General features: G+C 39.0%; 1 protein-coding gene across 2 annotated transcripts; it reads right to left on the reverse strand.

Annotated features, from left to right (window-relative positions):
- Positions 1 to 857: 857 nt before the first annotated feature.
- On the reverse strand, positions 858 to 11,696 carry Morf4l2 (mortality factor 4 like 2). Of its 2 annotated transcripts, none has more exons than XM_077107553.1 (4): positions 11,613 to 11,696; positions 8,886 to 8,975; positions 3,466 to 3,567; positions 858 to 2,364 (listed from the first exon to the last, which is right to left on the reverse strand). In XM_077107553.1, the coding sequence occupies exon 4, from the start codon at positions 2,338 to 2,340 to the stop codon at positions 1,474 to 1,476; it is 867 nt and encodes a 288-aa protein (XP_076963668.1). In that variant the 5' UTR covers positions 2,341 to 2,364; positions 3,466 to 3,567; positions 8,886 to 8,975; positions 11,613 to 11,696; the 3' UTR covers positions 858 to 1,473. The 2 variants fall into 2 exon arrangements, with proteins under 2 accessions (XP_076963668.1, XP_076963667.1); XM_077107552.1 differs by lacking the exon at positions 11,613 to 11,696 and adding an exon at positions 10,324 to 10,495.
- Between the last annotated feature and the right edge of the window lie 8,328 nt (positions 11,697 to 20,024).

Raw genomic sequence — 20,024 nt, forward strand, 5'->3', positions numbered from 1 at the left:
TTGTTTAAGCTCAACAGTCTGTCGCACTTTGTTATGGCAGCCTGAGCTAAGACACACAATAACCTTAAGCCTCTGCTGAAAACATGGTAAAAATTTCTCTATAATTAAATGCTCCTCAATACATCCATTTTGAGTCTCACTTGTTTTTTGCTGGGACTCTGACTGATCCAGTTAGTATTAGAGGTGATTCTTCTTTCTACACTGTATTATCAAAAACATTGACAATAATACTTTTCTTGCTAAACACATTAAAGTGTTGTCATGAAAAAAACTTGGTTTGACTGGGAAATTTTCACTTCAGGATAGAATTGTAAACATAGGCATCCAGTACTACCTCTGTGCTCCAGAGATCCTCTATCTGGAATTGCCAATATTTTATGGAAGGAATTAAAAAATGGGAATATGACACCTCCACTGGTATTAGGAAGTCTAACATTCTTGACCAAAAATCTGCAAGTTTCTCTGATGGACACAATACTTAAGGTGGGAAACCATGCCTCCTCTGATGGGAAAAAGCAAAGCTCGGTAAGGTCCTGTTATAATACCTATTAAATGCCCATTATACTAGCCAGACTCAGGGAGTTATCAGGAACAAAACTGGCTCATACAAGCACCCTGAGTAAGCATTCCACTCTTATTGAGAAGCCACATTGAGAGCAGGGGAAATGGCTTCACATGGCACACACCTGGTTGCCACACCTAGCAGGAAAAGGAAGTCTTTCACGTGGAGTCAGAACTCTTCAGTGATACCACCTAGATCTTTCCTGGGCCTGATGAGTTAGCCTCGGTAACATTAAAAGCACACTGCAAAATTTCTTGCTTTGAAATTTAGAAACAAATTTTATTTAAGATCTGAAATACAATTCCTAAAATATCAACTTCTCCAGAAAACTGTGGCTACACAATAATGCATTGCCTCTATCATGTTAGAACGTGCATTAGACTCAAATACAAAAACCATGAAACAAACCACCATCCTTCAACAATTTGAGCAAGGATAGAATGCCTAAGGAACAACATAGATGGATTTGCAGAGGATGGGCTGTTTTACTTCAAGCACCATAAAAAAAAAAGAGCACAAATGCATGGGTTTTCGGGTATATACATTAAGTTGAACCTTTGGCACTAGGAATCAGGGCATTTCGTCACATAGCATTTAACACATATTAGAAAATTGTGTAGTGTCAAAGGGATAGAACCACCAGCATTCAAGCAATGTTGTCAACTAGGCAATAAAATGTTCTACTGAATGTTTTCTTCTTTATCTAATTACTGCATACACTGGTAGCAACTTTGAAATGAGGAAAGGAGCTTGTACTCCTTTTATTTTGTTTAAACAGAACAGAAAACAAACTGAAACATAAGCCCTGTTATACATTAACAATTTTAAAGAACATCAATTTTACAAGGAAAGGACTAAGAACAGAAAGTGTTTACAGATACCAGACATAATAGTGAGTGGTCAGTAGACCCTCACAGGGCTTTGCGGTGGTACTCAGCAGAAGCCACTTTGTAATCACTGGCAGTAAACAGAGATGCAGAATTCTTTGCCAGATATTTTAGGAAATCATGCAGATAGCCCAACAATAATGCAAGGCTCTTCTCATCAAGAGGCGTATAGGCCAACATTGCTCCAATTCTTACAAATAATCTCAGTAGGTGTGGCGCTCCATAAACCTGGGACATTGGCGCATCAGGGTGGGCCAAAAGGATCTCAGCATACTGGGGCCTCTCAAATTTGTACAGCAGCTGAGTGCCCAACATCACATTGAAATACTCTTTTATTCCTGCCACAACTTCATTAACCGCATATTCTTTGTTATCAACATTCCCCTGTGATTTCTTACAATTGGCATACTCTTCCAGAATAGCATCTACATTCTTCTTAGCTGGGAGCTGAAACAGCTGCTTCTGCCTGGTTACCAAGTCCCAGTCTTCGACGAGCCATGGTTTTAATTCTTCAGGAATCTTCACTTTAACTTCCATTCTATTCTTAAATGCCTCTTCACTTTCCACAGTGGGGTCAGCCCGGGCCCTTTTCTTCCGTGGGGGCTGGGGTGCTTCACTGGTACTGCCACCATCTCCATTTCCAGGGGTCTTCTGTTTGTTCTTTCTTGTCTTCCTCACAGATCCCGAAGGGGGGTTTTCTGCAGAGCGACCCCCCCATCTTCCAGGGAGAGCTGGCTCAAGATTCTTTGGCTGTGGAGCAGCTGTCTTCTTTCCTGAGGAGGCCCCTCTCATCTTACTTCTCTGCATGTTGCTTCGAGTTGGTTTTTTAAAGTTGTCTTCTTCGGCAGATTGTTGTCCACGAGTTTGAGAACCCTGCTTTCTGGAACTCATTCAACCCTGTTTTTATTCCAACCACTGTAAATATAAAGTATTTTACTTGACTGTTTTCTATGGTAACCTTTATCTTCATAAAAGCCCATAAGAGCAAAATACATGCTAACTGTCTTGGATCTCAAATCCTATTTCAGGACCATTTATTAGTAACTTTCTACCTCCTCCCTCCAACCCACTGCTCATCAAATATGCCCATAAATTAGTTCTTCAATGCCATCCATAAGCCAAGGAAGTAATTTTAGAAAACGAAGGAATTAAATGGCAAATCATGGAAGGAACTACAGTTGAAATTAATTTAGCTGACTGGAGGCAATATAAGAGTAAAGGTTTTTGTTGATAAGTCCAGATAGGCCTGAACTACTCTGATGACAGTAAAGAGAAAACTGGAATTCTTCAGAAATTACAGAACTTATACTGAAGAATATGGTAACTGAGGAGAGGAAAAAGTGTAATTATCTTGCCATTTTAAGCCTGGGTAATTATTAAATTAACTAAGAATGATTTTAAAGTTGAAATCTGCAGAAAATAAAAGCACGGTAATTCATTTGTTAATCTATTCAGTTTATCTGCTTCCAGGCAAATACTATAAGTGCAAGGGATTCAAATATCTAAAGTGACAATTATAAAATAAGACGGTGATGAGGTCATTGGTATTTTCACGAAGTGAGACGCTATATATAGATGGAAAGTGACTTCAGGGGAAAGAAGTTTAGTGTTAGACTTATTGCATGTGAACTGTGCAGTTAAGCATGTGACTTTAAAACTCAGGTCAGAGTTCAGAGCCAGAAATGGAAGTTTAACATGATTGTTATTTAGCTGTTGTGGACACTGAAAGTAAGTGAAATCTTTCAGGGTTAAGAGAGGCAGAATTTCACGTATGGAATACTGGAAAACCTAGGGAAGAAAGATACTTAAGGGGTGAGAAACAACAAATGAAACAAAAATGTTGAGTAGCCACAGAATTAGGAGAATGTTATTTTGGAAGCCAAAGAAATGGAAAATTCCAAGGGAAAGAGATACCTAAACTGAAAAATTGCAGGAGGGAGAACTAATAAGATAAGGATGAAAACAGTCTCCTACTGTTCGTATGGTGTGACAGATGAAACAATTCCTTTGACTTACACAATCTTCCTTCTTTCCCTTCCAAGAACTCCTAGTGATTTCCCAGATGGAATCTTACAGATCTTCTGGGATGATCTGGAAGGATGAAGTGAGAGACACAGCCTAGAAAGGAAACAGGTATCTGCAATTAAGATAAACTTTTGTGAAGTCATCTAAGAGAAATACCTTTTATAAACATGGTATTCAATAGAGGTGAAACAAAATACAAGAGTCAGTTTGTCAGACGGACATTTATTCCAATTAGGTTCCAACAAGGAGTTGTGAGACCTTGGACAAGGTAAGTATGCTATCAGCCTCTTCTCATTTATGCCTATAACAAATTATTCCTAGCCTTCACAGGCTTTAAAAAAAATTACATGAATGTGATGTGGTTGAACTGCTAGCACAGTATCTTATAGGGATACCTGCACATGCAAATGTAGATACAAAGATGTCTGCTGTAGTGGGGTTTGTAACATGGAAGAACTGGAAACCTACATATTCTTCAGCTTGTTAAAGTCAGGGAGATTCTGAAAAAGGGATGAAGACTGACCAGCCTTCAGCTAGGTATCTCCAGTAATAAGTTTCATCCAGAGAGGGTCACCAGCCAATCAATAACCCTTAAGACTCCTGTGGGCAGTTAAAGGGTAGGCCTAAGATATGCTTGAAAATGAGAGCCCTGGATTAGGAAAACTTTTTGGTATCACTAAGCAAACAGTACCTTCTAACTGCAAGGACACAAAGCTTTGGGCAAGCAGTGAAGGGCAAAACCAACTTTCAAAGTAACACAATCTGTGAATATGACGACTTGCCCTGTGGGAATCAGAAACCTGGTTGAGGAGGATAGATACAGCATGTAAAGATTCAAATAGTGGTGATAGTGGTGTGTCATGATGTTATCCCTTTCAAAATGTTTCTTTTTAATAAAAATGAATTAGCTATGAAAAGATAAATGGTCATTAGCCATTCCTTACTGAGAAACTTGATAGCTGAACCTACTACATACACTTGCATACACTGCTTCAGGGATCCATGACAGACACTCTGTGTCTGTCTTCACTAAAAAGCTGCCATTATTTATCACCTTTTTTAAACTGAGTGTTTGAGTTTCATACTGTTAATATAGCTTACTCAGTATACCTACTCTTTGTCCACCAGGCTTTAACTAAATACCAAGAAAAGTCCCACCTCCTCTCTAAATCTTTCCTATCCTAGACCATTTCCCCAATCTCCAAAACTATATGAAATTGTATTATTCATTTCAATTTGCCACAGGGCTTATACTATACCTATCCTACTTCTTGCACATCAGCACTCAAGTCCCTGAATATATACCAAATCAAAGAGCGGGTATGATCCAACATGGAGAAAATGGAGATATAAACTAGGGGTAACAGTCACTTACTTTCCCATCTGCTTCAGAAATTGAGAAAACATGTTTACATTTGCTATAGTTTTGCTTTAATTTCATAAGTTTATTTGGTCTCTACATTTGAAGAAATTAACTCATACAATTAAAGATTTCATTAAAAAAAAACTATTGTAATGAATCATTTCCCCATGTTAAGGTTATAACACATATGCTTTCAGAGCTCTTCTGAATGGCATAACTTAACCACTCATTTTCTGGAAATAGTCTGTGTTCTACCAGCTATTCATCCTTATTTAAATTATTTAAACATAGTATAAACACTTTTGGATAATTTCCCTTTGTTCCTATAAGACTACAAAAAGCAGATTTAGGGCTGGGTTGTGGCTCAGTGGTAGAGTGCTTGCCTAGCATGTGTGAGGCACTGGGTTTGAGTCTCAGCACCACATATAAATAAATAAAAGTCCATCAATAACTAATAAAAATATTTTAAAAAGCAGCAGATTTAGTGGGCCAAGAGATAAAACACTTTTAAAGCTCTTAATGTTGCCAAAACTTCTTCTTCCTCTAAAAATAGCAGGTAAAAATGTCAATCACAGTTCAGTGCACACATCCCTAGCAACTCTGGAGGTTGAGGCAGGACCACCTGTTCAAGGTCAGCCTGGGGAATTCTGCAAGATCCTGTCTTTAAGGGTTGGGCATGTGAACCAGTGGTAAAGTCCCCTGGGTTCAATCTGCAGCACAGCAAAAATCATATCCCATACTTTAGCCAGCAATGGAGAATCTTCACTTAAAACTGTATAAATCTGCTAAAATGGATCACTTTCATTGCTCAGTGGGCATCAACATTTAAAAAATGTCCACTGTCCATTTGTTTTTGTCCTTGAGTTCACTGGAGGGCCCAAGAGATTGAACCCAAAGATGCTTAACCACTGAGCCACTTTCCTGGCTCCCCTCCCCTTTTCTTTAAATTCTAAAGGTCTCACTAAATTGCTTAGAACCTTGCTAAATTGCTGAGGCTGACCTTGAATTTGTGATCCTCCTGCCTCTGCCTCCTGAACAGCTGGGATTACAGGTATGAACCACCAGGTATGGCTCATTCTACAAGTGAGTTCAACACTTGTAGAGTGTGTACTGTGATTGATCTCAGGGGTACCTGACCACTGAGCCACATCCCCAGCCTTTTTTTTTTTTTTTTTTTTTTAAGAGACAGGATTCTCACTGAGTTGCTTAGTACCTTGCTTTTGCTGGGGCTGGCTTTGAACTTGTGATCTTCCTGCCTCAGCCTCTGGAACCACTGGAATTACAGGCATGTACCACTGTGCCTGGCCAGAATTTCTTTTGGCAAATATTTCCCCCTTGGGTATTCTTTTAGTCTGATTTTAGGATTTTTAAAGTTCTATATTATCAGATGGGTAGTTTTTCCATCTAAGTTTAAAAATTAAGAACAAAAAAAAATGAAATTTTATAATTTTAAATATATTCATCTTAAAAATAACTATTTTAATTTTTATTCATAACAGAAATATGTAAGTTCATTTTTCCATACCTGTAGCAACACTAAATGTTTTTTTCTTTCTTTTGTTTATGGTGCCGAGGAACAAATCCAGGGCCCTGTGCATGCTAGGAAAGCTCTCCAGCACTTAACTACACCCTAAAAAACTTCTTTTTTAGTAAGGTACTTTCATTGAATTTTTTTAATATTTTATTTTTAGTTGTAGTTGGACACAACACCTTTATTTCACTTATTTTATTTTTATGTGGTGCTGAGGATCGAACCCAGGGTCTCGCACGTGGGAGGCAAGTGCTTTAGCGCTGAGCCACAACCCCAGCCCCTTTCATTTGAATTTGTGAGGTATTGAATATCTCTTTTTGGCTATTTTATCTTTTTCTTATATGAGTATTTTCATTACCTTTTCTGTGAGGTCTTTTGCTGCTTTTTATTGATTTATAATAATTATGGGTTTTTGTATGTTCAAAATATTTCAAGTGCTTAATGATATCATACTATGAGACTGTGTGAATATGCATTATTTCATTATCACAGACAAAATTGGTCATTATTTTCCTCTGTGACCTTTGGCTTTATGTCATGTTTAAGAAAAGGCTCCAAAACCAATATTGTGAAAGTGATTTCTTATGCCTTCTTATAGTTTCCCTCAAATTTATAACAATCTTTTCCTAATATTCATTACTGAAGAGTCCATCTTTTCTCCAATGATTTGAAATGCTATTTCACAACATTTCAAATTCCCAAAGTAATGTGAGTCTTTTAAGGTACCTTCTTCCCAATGATTTTTGATTATTTAATTTTAAAGGTATCACTGTGTTGAGTCCATCCACGTCAGTGCTATATTTTAATGTTCTCACACCAATATCACGATGGTTTAATTATCAGCTCAAGACACAAATACTGCCCTAGAATAACACTTGTAAATGGGCACCAAGGATATTGATGCAGTATTATTTGAAATAGCAGAACACTGGAGTAAATCTATAAGGATATCAACAGTGAATTGGCAAAATAATGTGTTACAATTTTAATATTGAATATCATGCTAGTTAAGGGAATGTCACTACAACTGAAATCACAACTCTTATGAATAGACATGAAAACATTCAAGATAGTACACAAGTCCGGAAAGAAACAGAGCAAAATGATAAAAGTGATTAATTCTACGGAGAGTAAAAGGTGGTGAGAAAAGTAAAATTGAGTCTACTCTATAATTTGTAGGCATATCATTTGGATTGAATTCCCACCTTCCTTCTAGATTCTGCCCATCCTTAGAGATCCAAGTCAAGGTCTTCCTCTTTGAAGCTTGCTCTTTCAAATCACTTTGGCCCTTGCTTTCTCCGAGCTCCTACTGACCTAATGGTCTACCCTCCCCAACAGCTTTTAATCATTCCTAAATGGCCTCATGGAAAGGGGTTCTGAGCCTACCCACCTAATTTATCTCTTCTACCAACCAGGGAAGGACCCTCCTATAAAATCTAGCTTTCAAAAGGGAGGAAAATAAAGAAGAAAAAATACTGTGGCTTCCTAAGAAAACACAGCTGTCAAGAGATGGGGAAATCTTCCCTCCCCTCTTCATGTAAGCAATCGGCCATTTGTGAATCAGACTCCAAAGGCTAACATCTTTTGTGTATGTGTGTACTAGGATGAGTGTAATTATAAACTCCTACAGTCTGGTGGAAAAAAAAACTTTAAATTCACATGTGCCATTGTTAGTTACATTTATATCAATTTTCTGTTTTGGATGCTGAACATTTCCTTTGTTTATCAGATTTTTTTTTTTTAGTCTGAATAAAGAGGAATAACATAACAACTATTAGCAGAGTGAATATGGTATGATTTGCTAGTTAAAATTATGGCTCCTGGAAATTTTCTCATCAATAAATATAATATAGTTAAAAACCTTTAGATTGTTAGGATAAGCCAGAAGCCATAATTTCAGAATTCTAGCAGTAACTGCTTTTTCTGGAAAATTAGTGAAATCATCAATCTTAATTTTCTTTCATTTCAAAAAAAGGTATCCATTGTTTTAGAAGTGTTTATAAGTGTCCACAGGGAAAACAGGATGTGTTATGTACCGTCTTGGTTACTTTACATGTAATCCCCTCAACCTCAACAATCACATGAAGGAACTATTATTATTATTATTTGTATTTTACACACAAGAAAGCTTAGGTACAAAATAAATATTATTCTCAGGATTCACAAAATTAAATGGCAGAGCCAGAATTTAAATTTAGCAAGTCAGTTATTTAATTTCAACCACAATACTATTCTGCATCTGTAGCAAAGAAAAAAATAATGTAATATTTGGATATGTAAAATTACTGCAGGGGATCCATTTTAGTATCTTTTATTAAAGGATATAAAATTATGCAGCCTTCAGATGCTTATTCACTGTCTGTACTAGAGGCAGCAATAGATTTGCCTCCATTATTCCTTTTTCAGAATTTACTTTCCAGATAGGAGGCTTATCTTCAAAATATTCTTGGACAGTTAGGAAGGTTATGTGGTATTTTCTTATTTGAGCACTGAGGCCAGGAGAAGGAAGGCACTTACCCAAGGCTCTGTAATCAGGGATGGTTCTGCAAACAGGATCAGATCTCCTGATCCTTACTGTAAGGCAAACTTAGCTTTTCTGATGGTGATCTGGAAGGTCAAACAAAGGGACAGGAAAGGACATACAAATATATGAGATGATGATTTTCTTCTTCATGAGTCAATGCAATTTTATCACACACAAAGGATACCAAAGCTGATAAATAATGTAAAAGTGATTTTCCCCTTTCTTGTGGTTATATTTTCAAATTTACTTTGTTGAACCTTTATCTAATTTTTGAAAAATGTTTACTCTTTATTAAGGATAATCTCAAATGAATAAAAATGTAGAGGGAACAGTATTACAAACCCACGACGAATCCATCATCTAGCTTCAGTAATTACCAACTGAAGGCCATCTTGTTTCATCTGTAACCCCACCCACTGCTCCCCCCCCTGACTTTTTTAGCTCACCGAATAGCTTATTTCTGTATAATGAAAAATTCCAAAAATATACCAAGGAAAACATTAATATAAAGAAACCCATCTACCCTTCACTCAGCTTAAATGATTATTAATTTAGAGCCCCATTTTTTTCCTTCATACCCCTCCATCCTATTTCCTTCTACCGCTGAAATTTTGAAGCAAATCCTAGTCATCCAACGTATTTTGAAACCAATCTCAATATATTATTTAATCCTTAAGCATTTATACATACATGACCACAAAATAAAGACAATTTGAAAACATAACCACAATCCCACTGTAATGTCTAAAAAAACTGACATGGATTCCTTAACAAACATCAAATATCGAATCCGCGTTCAAATTTCCCTGATGCGTCTTAAACGGATTTTTACAGTTGCCTTGCTCAAATCAGGATCCAAACAAGGCCTACTTATCGCGCATGGTTCATCTCTACCTCGCTCTCGTTCCCGATCTTCCCCCTCCCCCCATCTTTTAACTTTTCAATATGGGAAAATTCCAATCCCCGCGGTATGAGGCATTTCTCAGGTAGCACATTATTTCATCGGTAAAAATTAATTTATCCCTTTTATCTTTAATTTCTTCTAGGAAAGACGATATGCAGAAAAGGCACTATAATGAGAGTATTTACATCAACTATAAATTTTCTCATTCTGTTACGCGAATATTTATCTCCATTAACAATAGCTAATTATCTTTAAGAGCCAGGCTTCTTATTAGGTGCCTTCTACGCACTATAATACAGTACACGTCTGAGTACACGTCTCTGATAAGGTAGATACTATTATTATCACCATTTTACAAACATGGAAACCGAGACACAGAAAGAACAGAAGCCTTGCCCAGGCTGGGCGTTGGCGAATAGGAATATGAATCTAGCTCTGCCGATCGTAAAGCCACTTGCTAATCCTGTCTATATACGCGACAAGAAGAGAAAATCATCGACCCTTTTTCCCCACCCCCACCCCGAAACCTGAAACGAGAATCCAGTTCTTTCCAGCAGCCGACGTGTGATCACTGCCGTCCCTCCAACCGCCATAGTAAAGCCAGGTTTCTCTGGCAACTGATATCCATAGGCAGACACGTCACTCTGGAGGCGGGCCTATGCCCACCAACCAATCACAATCGTCTTGCCTAAGTTTTAGAATGTTCCATAACCAAATGATTGGACCACGACCCCCACGTCAGCAGTGACACTTAGCCGCAGTAAAGGCGGGTGCTAGCAACCTGCTTCTTCATGGTTAAGGCCTGAAACCAACCAACCATCGTCTTCCTTTAGTGCGAGTTTCAGCCAATGACGTTCCCCCTCTTAGGTTCTTAGCCCGCCCTCCGAAGCGCGACAGCCGTTGGGTCATAAGTCTATAGGGCAGAGTGTTCACGTGGCCTATTTTCACGACCCAGAGTTCCCCTGACCAGACCAGAGGGGCTTTTTTTTTTTTTTCTCTTTCTGGCAGGGAGGCATTATGGGTTTGTTCCCCTCCCCCAGCTGGGAAAGGAAGTGTCTACGTGGCCTGCGGAAATAGGATAGGCGGAAATGAGCTAAGGTTCCAGCGAGTGGGGAAGAGCGAGGTCAAAGTAAAGCCACGCCCCCGAGCCTGTTGCGCAATTCTCCGAGCATGGGAAAAAAAAGGCGAAATCGAAGTTTTGATGTGTGTGCGCGAATGGGGGTGGTGAGTGCCGCTGGCGTGTGGGCCAGGGTGTACAAGCGCGGGCAAGTTCGCGTGGCCTGGGGGGTTGGGGTGTGATCGCGCGCCAGCCCTCGTGGCGCCGGAGGAGGTGGGTGTGCGCAGGCGTCAGCCCTAGCTTTGGGGCGGGGGTAGGGGAGAGTGAGTGTGTGTACGTGAGCGCCTCTCTGTTGGTTTTCTATCTGTATATGTTTGAACGACAAGGAAAATAATTTAGGCAAGGTGGTCATAAAAAAAAAAAAAAAAGGGCTTTTGTTCAAAGTAGCTCGGCTACCCTACCAATTCGATTTTAGACCCTGAAAGAACACTTTCCTTCCACATTTTTCTTTTTGCCAAAATCCTACTCTAAACTAGTTCTCCAATAGTTCAGAATCATACCCTCCCATTCCCATATTAGCAACAACAAGGGGCGGCTTCAATTCTCTAGTATCCTCCCCTCTCCTGCCCACCCCCCACCCCGCCCACCAAGTTGCTGGCAGTTCTCTTTGCAAAAATATTTTCCAGTGATACATACAACACACTTCCCTTCCCCTCAGCTGGCGATCCCAAATTCCTGTGAGTGCCGAGTTTCTCTTACCTTTTTGTCCCTGGTCTCCAAGCACTGTGTCCTTCTTCAAATTCACATTCAGCTAATTTTCCAGAAAGTTCTCTGCGTAAGGTTTATACCTCTCAAGCCTGCCGCTAGATGCCGCCAAATCCCAGTAAAGGATTGGCTGTTTGGTCCCTGGAATTATGGGATTTGTCTTCCTCGCCGGCCCCCACCTTCTTGGTTTGCTGAACAAGCCAAACAATGGGGGCAGCAGAGGGTAGGGGGGGTTGTTGCGGATATTCTTTTAAGGAAAAATAAAAACCCAGCTTCTGTAAATAACCCTGTTAGCCAGAGGTCTAGGACCCAAGATCCAAATATTTTTACAAATTTCTTTCCTTAAAAAAATTCCCCCTCTCTTTTTGTCCCTTGTGTCCCCTGCTTCTTTGGTATTGGAGATTGATCCTTGAACCCAGGGGCACTTTACCACTGAGTACATCCCCAGCCTCCTTTTGTTTATTTGTTTTTACTTTTGTTTTTTGGTACTAGTGATTGAACCAAGGGGTGCTTAACCACTGAGCCACATCCCCAGCCCTTGTCATTTTCTATTTTGAGACAGGGTCTTGCTAAGTTGCTTAAGGCCTTGCTAAGTTACTGGGGCTGGTTTTGAATTTGGCAATCCTCCTGTTTCAGCCTCCATAGTCGCTGGGATTATAGATGTGTGCCACTGCACCTGGCTTTTTTTTAATTTTGTGTCAGTTCAGCAGAATTATGATGGTGGGATTATTTCATATCTGTGTAGTCAGCAAGTATGGGGACTAGGATTTGAACTTTACTTGCTTCTTGAGCCTAAGCCCTTAACAGTACTTCTTTTGTTCAACCATGATAGCTTATCTTGCAGCTAAGTTGCCCAAGCTGTCCTCCAATTTGCAGTCCTCCTGCTTCAGTGTCCCTGATTGCTGAGGTCTGGTTCCCTTGGAGTTTTTAGAGAGTTGAGGAATGATCCTAGGTGCTGATGCTGGTGTAAATCCAACCATTTTGCTCACAGTATTCCCAGATGGAAAATAAAGATGATTTAGTTAGCCAATAAAGATCAGTAACAACTGAGAGGACAAAGTTAGACCCTGGAATTGAAAACCGATTTTTTAAAAAGTTTTTATCAGGTGTGTTTACACTTTTATTTTCAGTAGTGGTAAAACTAAATTTTATCGTGTCTTTAGAGCTAGACACTTAATTGTAAACCTTCTTTCACTACTTATTAGCCATCTGACCCTGGGAAAATGTGTTTAAGTTGTGATCTTCAGCTTTATTTTTTTTTTCATGCTTTCTACATTTTAGATGCTGTTTTATAACCTTCACATAGATTTTCTTTTTTCTTTCCCAAATTCTCATTAGATGGGTACTACTACATCAAAATCACAACAAAAATCTTTCCCTTATCAAGCTTGTATACTTGTACACATAGCAGCCAGGGATTTTTAAAGAGCATTAGTTCTCAAAAGTATCTTCTGGACACACCAGAAGTATCAGCATCATCTGGGGAGTTGTCAGAAATTCAGATTCTCAGGTCCCACCTCAGACCTAACAAATCAGAAATTCTGGAGGTGGAATTTGACAATCTGTATTGCTATAAACTGCTCCAGTGATTCCAATGCACATTGAAGTTTGAGAACCACTGCTTGGTGGGGCAGAAATGCAATGCTTATTTTTGTACACACCACTAGAGGGTGCCACAGAATGTAAAGCAAAAAAAAAAAAAAAATGTGTGTATCCTGTGACAATGCATATTATCAGTCCTGGTTTACAGATTGAGGACCAATGTGTAGTGCCAGACATACCTCATGCTATGGTAACCTTGGGTAAGTTACTTCTGCATCCTCACCTCACACCATCAATAAAAGTGAACACCCCCTAGCTCTTATGCTGAAAGGAATGAGCAGAGGAAATCACTCTTTTGGGGGCACTTACCATTATGCATTTAGTATAGTAGGCCCTTTTACATACCTTATGTACTGTTCAGCAGAATTGTGATGGTGGGGTTATTTCATATCTGTGTAATCAACAAGTATAGGGACTAGGATTTGAACTTTACCTGCTTCTTGAGCCTAATCCCTTAACAGTACTTCTTTTGTTCAACCATGATAGCTTATCTTGCAGAGCCTCAAGATATATTATAGGTATACCCTGCTTTGGCTAATGTTGACTGGAGTGTTAAAAAGAGGGTAAGAAAGCAAATCAAGTAAATGAAATATGCTGATGATTTTTATATTCTTCCTCATTTACATTTTATGATTATCACATAAAAACTCATGAGTGTTTTCCTTCTTGCTTTTTTGTTTCTCAGCACTGTCTCTGCTGTACATTTATCTTTTTATGTCTTAATTTCTTAGGAGTGATAGAGGAATCAGTGTGGTGTGGAAACAGACATATTGAAAACCTATTATTGGATATACACTTTATATTGCTCTATACCCATTAATCCTAACAATAGGCCTATAAGTTATGTGACAATTATCATTATTTTGTAGATACCAAAAATGAGGTCTAGAATCTTTAATTATATTTCTTTGGTCATATAACTTGTAAGTAGTGGTGCTTTTATAATTTCTGGTATATCTGACCCTATGATTCTACCAAACTTTCTTCTCTGCTTTGAATCTGGTTTAGCTACTTACTATTTAAGTTCTTTTTAATAAATTTTGTAACTTTTCTAAGGTTCAATGTCACTGTATATTAAATAGGAACAAATATATACCTTGGAGCCACAGTTTTGAATATAGTAGCCACTAGCATATGTGGTTATTTCGATGTAAGATAATTAAAATTAAATAAAAATTTAAAGAAGCAGTTCCTCAGTTTTACAAGCCACATTTCAAGGGTTCTATAGCTATGAATGGCTAGTGACTATCCTATTAGCACAGAAATGAAATAATCCCACCATCACAATTCTGCTGAACAGTACAGATTTAGAGGACATAAGGCATGTAAAAGGGCCTACTATACTAAATGCATAATGGTAGGTGCTCCCCAAAAAGGGATTTCCTCTGCTCATTCCTTTCAGCATCAGAGCTAGGGGTATTCACTTTTATTGATGGTGTGAAGTGAGGATGCAGGAGTAACTTACCCAAGGTTACCATAACATGAGGTATGTCTGGCACTGGGATCCATGTCTCCTGTGTTGTTCTAACATTCTGTCTCGTAGACCCATCCTTATGCTTTACTGAGTGAGATTTCAAGGTCAAGGACATGAATTAATGTGAATTAACTTTGGAGTCATAGTGGTAGCAGAAAAAGGTATAGAAACTGAATGCTTCCCATGTGCCAGGCAGCACTGTGGCCAGCAATTTACATCTATTATCTTAGCAAATCCTCACTGAGGCCCAGAGAAGTTAAAACACCCACCCCTAGTTACTCAGCAAGTAAATGGCAGAGCAAGGATTTAAATTTCTCTGATTCTAAAGTGTAGGCTTTATCTTACTATGCAATACTACTTTCTCAATATGAATATTCCCCTTCATCTCCACTTATTAGAGGGATAAGGCTTCAGCAGATTCTTGACTTAAGTGGGTCCTCTGAAAATGCTGGTTGTTATTCTTTAGAATTTACAGCTGAACCATTGTCTTCACATTTTATTTCAATTGGAAGGGAAAGACAGCTTAGGTTTGTTTGGTTCTAAGGCCCAAGGCCAGACAGAAACTATTTATGTCCCAGCCTTCACAGTATACCCAGTGACTCCAAGAACCCTGTGTTAATTTGCAAGACCACCATTAGCTCATACAATGCCTTTGTGCTAATTAGAAACATGTGCCACCTGGGGGCAGACAAATTGCAGGGACATGTCCACTCAGTGGAACAATGAGAAAAATGTCCCCCAACCCCTGGACTGCTGCAGCCTCTCTCGGGCAGTTGAAAAATAAATTTCAGCCTAAACTTGTGCTCTCTTAGTTGATTGCTTTTGTACAAGGTTCAACCTGCCCAACATTATCTGCTGGCCTTACTTGTTTTATCTTGTGGCTAAGAGCCTTCCTATGTCTGAAAGGCAGTAGTCTGTTCTGGAGGGTAGGGAGAGACACCAATGTCCTCCTGTGGATTTTGGGTAGTAGATGAAATTGGTGTATCCTAAGGTTTCAACATTTAAAAAAAATTGATTCTTGCTAGCTTATTGGATATTTTTAAAAGAATGTTTATTTGATGTGAAAGTTAAAAACAAAATGTAATAATTCAAGCCTAAGCAAAATGGTATTTCTGTAATGATGATGCTTTTCCATCTATTTATACCTGCCTCATTCCATACAATTTCAGAAAACCAGTCCAGAAAATTAGTCTGAATCTCTCTAGTTTGTTAGCCTGTGACAAAGCAAAAATTGGAAGTAGTAACGGGAAAATTTTATTGTTTTAGTAATACCTATTCTCTCCTCCTGCAGTTAACTTCCACTGCTGATTGACCCATCTGTTTGACAGAAAGAGGTTATTTCAAATGACTGAAAATACTGAGAAGCTGAACCTAATTAATAATGTCCTTGGATGACCTTGGGATACCAGACTTGCACATTATTTTATTTTTCTCTTCCTGGGTTATTAGTTTAGCATGCAATTTCCTAATTTTTTAAATGAATATTGCGCTTCACTTACAATGATCATATAAAGTTGACTGTGTTACACATCAACCAAAAAGATGAGAACTGATTTCTACCAGTGTTTGCTGATACCTATAATTTGAGCTTTGCCTCAAGAAGATGCTTTGAGCCACTCTTCGAGAGTTAAGTTTGCTTATGCTTTTAACCTCCACCTACAGCTCATTTTTCACTGGAAATGATATAAGTTATGGAATTTGAAAATATTAGCTGTAATATTATTTAAAAAGGACAAGCTACTAGTACTTAAGGTGATACATCTAAATTAATGAAGCTTAATGATGGGTACATGCAGGTTCATACTATTTTTCCTATTTTTATGTTTTTGTTTTTTTTTTTTTTTTTTTGTACCAGAGATTGAACCAAGGACACTTAATCCCTGAGCCACATCCCCAGCTCTTTTATTTTTTATTTTGAGACAGAGTTTTGCTAAGTTGCTTAGAGTCTTCTTAAGTTGTTGAGGCTACCTTTGAACCTGTGATCCTTCTGCCTCAGCCTCCTAAGCTGCTGGGATTATAGGAGTGTGCCACTGTGCCCAGCCTTTTGTGTAATTTTGAACGTTTCCATAATCAAATATTTTTAAAAGAGAAAAAAATTAAAAGTGCTTTATCATTTCTGGGGAAAAGAACACTTGAGTTTCTCTTTAGAAGTTCCCTTATTAACTAAAAATTTGGGCAAAATGGATGCTTGTTAATAGAGATGGACCATGTAAGAATTTGGGGAGGGGAGACTTAAATCTAAAGAAGCCTCTTCCCCAGAAATTCTGATAAGGTCTCCTAGGAGGAAATCTCCCCTTGCCTACAGTCCCCCTCCACCAGATTTCATAAGAAGCATCGCTATAATGAGCCACTGTTAGTGAAAGAAGTGTCTCAGATCCCTCAGGCATTTAGGAGTGGAGGGAGGTTGAAAACTGCAGAAAGAGGCCTCAGCTAATTGGTGAAAACCATGTCAGCTAGCAGGCAGAGAAACACAGGCAAAGGGAATCTGGGGGCAAGAGAGAACTGGGAGTGTAATGGGCCTTCATGTTCACCCTAGATGAGTGCTACAGACGACAAAGCTGCTAAGGAGGGAGGAGACCAGGGAATAGAATATGTAACAGAGGCTCTCACTCAGGATCTCATGGGTATCCTTTGGAAGGTGCCATGTCCCATTTGGTTTGTGTTTTTTTTAAACATATTTTTTTGTTGTAGATGAACACAATATCTTTTATTTATTTATTTATTTATTTATTTATTTTTATGTGGTGCTGAGGATCAAGCCCAGGCCTCACACTTGCTAGGCAAGTGCTCTACCACTGAGCACAGCCCCAGCTCCCTGGTTTGTGGTTTATCTGAAAAGACAGATCTTGTGTTTGAGTGTGCACACATGCTCACTTTTTTTTTTTGGCACTGGGGATTGAACCTAGGGGCACTTTACCACTGAGCTATATCTTCAGACCTTTTTATTTTTTATTTTGAGAAAGGGTCTCACTGAGTTGCCCAAGATGGCCTTTAATTTGTGATCCTCCTGCCTCAGCCTCCTAAGTAGCTGGGATTATAGACATGAAGTACTGCACTTAGCAACACACTTTTAAAGACATGAAAACTGCTCAGCTTGGAAAGACAGGTTCTGCAAAATACACATTGAAACTGTGGTTTCATTTTAATTTTTTGTTGTATTTTTAGCATGTAATTAAGCAAATGAAGGTGTTCACACACTGCTAGGAGTGAACAGATATGGTTGGAGATGTGGGGTACTCTTTAGGGTATGTGGACATCAGAGAACATCTTCTTTCAAGGCCCTGAGGTTGAGATAAAGTGATTGAAATTGAGGACAGAGAAGAGAGCAAGAGCAGTTCCTAAAAGGTACAAAGCTGAGATTCACCCAGCTGCTCCCATACCAGAGTTGTGGGTGGGATGTCAGTGGGATCCAGGCGGGTATAGCCAGCTTTCAATAGAGCTGGTCTGTGAAACTTGGCTGAGAGGACAGAGGAAGATTGATATTTGCTCCAGTGTGGGGCTGTCAGCTGTGCTCACTGCCTCACCAGGCTCCCAGCTGTAAACAAAAGTCCTAGCCCTTCATGGCACTGCAGAGCAGTCCAGGCTGGTGTAAGTCTCTGAGGACAGCTAGACCATTTTCTCATCCTGGCTGACACCCAGGAGACAGAGGAAACAATAGAAGGTCGGGGGAGATTGCAGGGGTTGAGAAGCAGTGACCACTGAGAAGGAGATGTCAATTTTAGATTTTAGGTCTTTGGATGCAAGTACTAGAAATCTTTTAGAGAAAGCAGCCCCCATTCGTGTGTCAACTTCACAGATAGTAATGAATTACTAATGGAGGCCTACAGAGACTGTAGTATATCATTCATTCATTCACTCATTCAATAAGTATCTTATATGCCCATCACTGTACTAAGTATCCTGGGTGATGCTGAAGTAATAGAAGACAGTACATACATTGAAGGATCTTACAAGGAGTTTGGGAATGTGGGTGAAGTTAAGTAACAATACCAGTAGTAGCTCCTTAAATGCTAAGTGAAAAACATGAAACACAAGGTTAGAAGCAACAGTCGCCCTCTCTGGTCATTATTAGAGAAGGTAGAATTTGAGAGGGTTGTAGAAAGATAGACATGATTTGACTAGGAAAAAAAGGTGCATGGCATTCCAAGATATGACCAAGTAATTAGTAAAAATAGGACAGCTTTGGCTTAAGCAGAAAATTAGTGTGCCATAGATTCTGTTCACTTCTCACTCTCTCACCCTTCTCACCATGGCTTACCAAGCTTTTAAGTAAGTCTTTCTTTAAATGTCACTTCTTCAACAATGTCTTCCCTGATGTCCAGGACTAAGTTATCTTGCTGAATGTTTCTGTAGCACTTGCTACTTTCTTCTTCCCAAGACACCACCATTTTCACCCGATGACTCCCTCTTCTCTCCCTACAATTTCTTCTCCACACTGTAATCAGTATTTTTTTTTTTTTGCAAAATACAAATCCTTTCCTTACTTCTGTATTTAAAACTCTCCTATCTCTCACTCCTTCCTTCTTCTTTTCTTCCTTTCTCCTTTCTGCTCTTTTCCCTTTATCTTTCCCTTCAGATAACATCTTAAACTGTCTATCTCTTAGGGAAGCCTTCCATGACATCCTCTTCTCTAACTTTTACCACAATAGTTGAAGTCCTCCTCTTATATATTTCTGTAATTCCTGCATATTTTCTCCATATTGCTGTTCTCCAACAACTTAATTCAAGTTTGTTTCTCTAGCCAGAATATAAACCCTCTGAAAGCAGGAGGTGTTTCTTTTTCACTATGTGTCCTTGGTATTTAGTACAGTGCCTGATGTATTGTGGCGGGTACTCCTCAGAGATTTTTGAATGAATCCAAAGAGATGAAGCAGTATTGGTAGATGAAAGCCAGCCTAAAGGATTGATCTTATACCTATGTGCAAAGAGAAACCTTTAAAAGTTTTCAGTTATGGGAGAAAGAAATCATGAGAGAACACTGACTTATTTTGTTAACTTGCTTTTGGGGGTGCTAGGCATTAAGCTCAGGGTCTAAAAAATGCTAGGTAAGTGTTTTACTACTGAGCTATACCCTAGCCTCTGAGAGAACACTAACTTCTGAAATAACAAAACCCAGAGAACTCCAACCTTAACTTAGCCCAAAACTTTGCATCCTAGTTTTCTGTGGGCCCATGTTACCTCCTTTGCCCCCCCCCCCCATTTCCTCCTATTCCTCCTCTAGAAGCACAAGAATACTTACTCTCATTGGGGCTCCTATCCAGAGAGCTTTGACAGTATGGACAAATACATTTATTTCTTCATGGACAGTTGTTCATTCAGCTGGCATTTAT

Source organism: Callospermophilus lateralis, chromosome X (assembly GCF_048772815.1).
Source record: "Callospermophilus lateralis isolate mCalLat2 chromosome X, mCalLat2.hap1, whole genome shotgun sequence".
Taxonomy (NCBI): Eukaryota; Metazoa; Chordata; class Mammalia; order Rodentia; family Sciuridae; genus Callospermophilus; species Callospermophilus lateralis.

Excerpts from the sequence above, each read along its gene's own strand:
- Morf4l2 (XM_077107553.1), bottom strand. The coding sequence starts at position 2,340 with ATGAGTTCCAGAAAGCAGGGTTCTCAAACTCGTGGACAACAATCTGCC.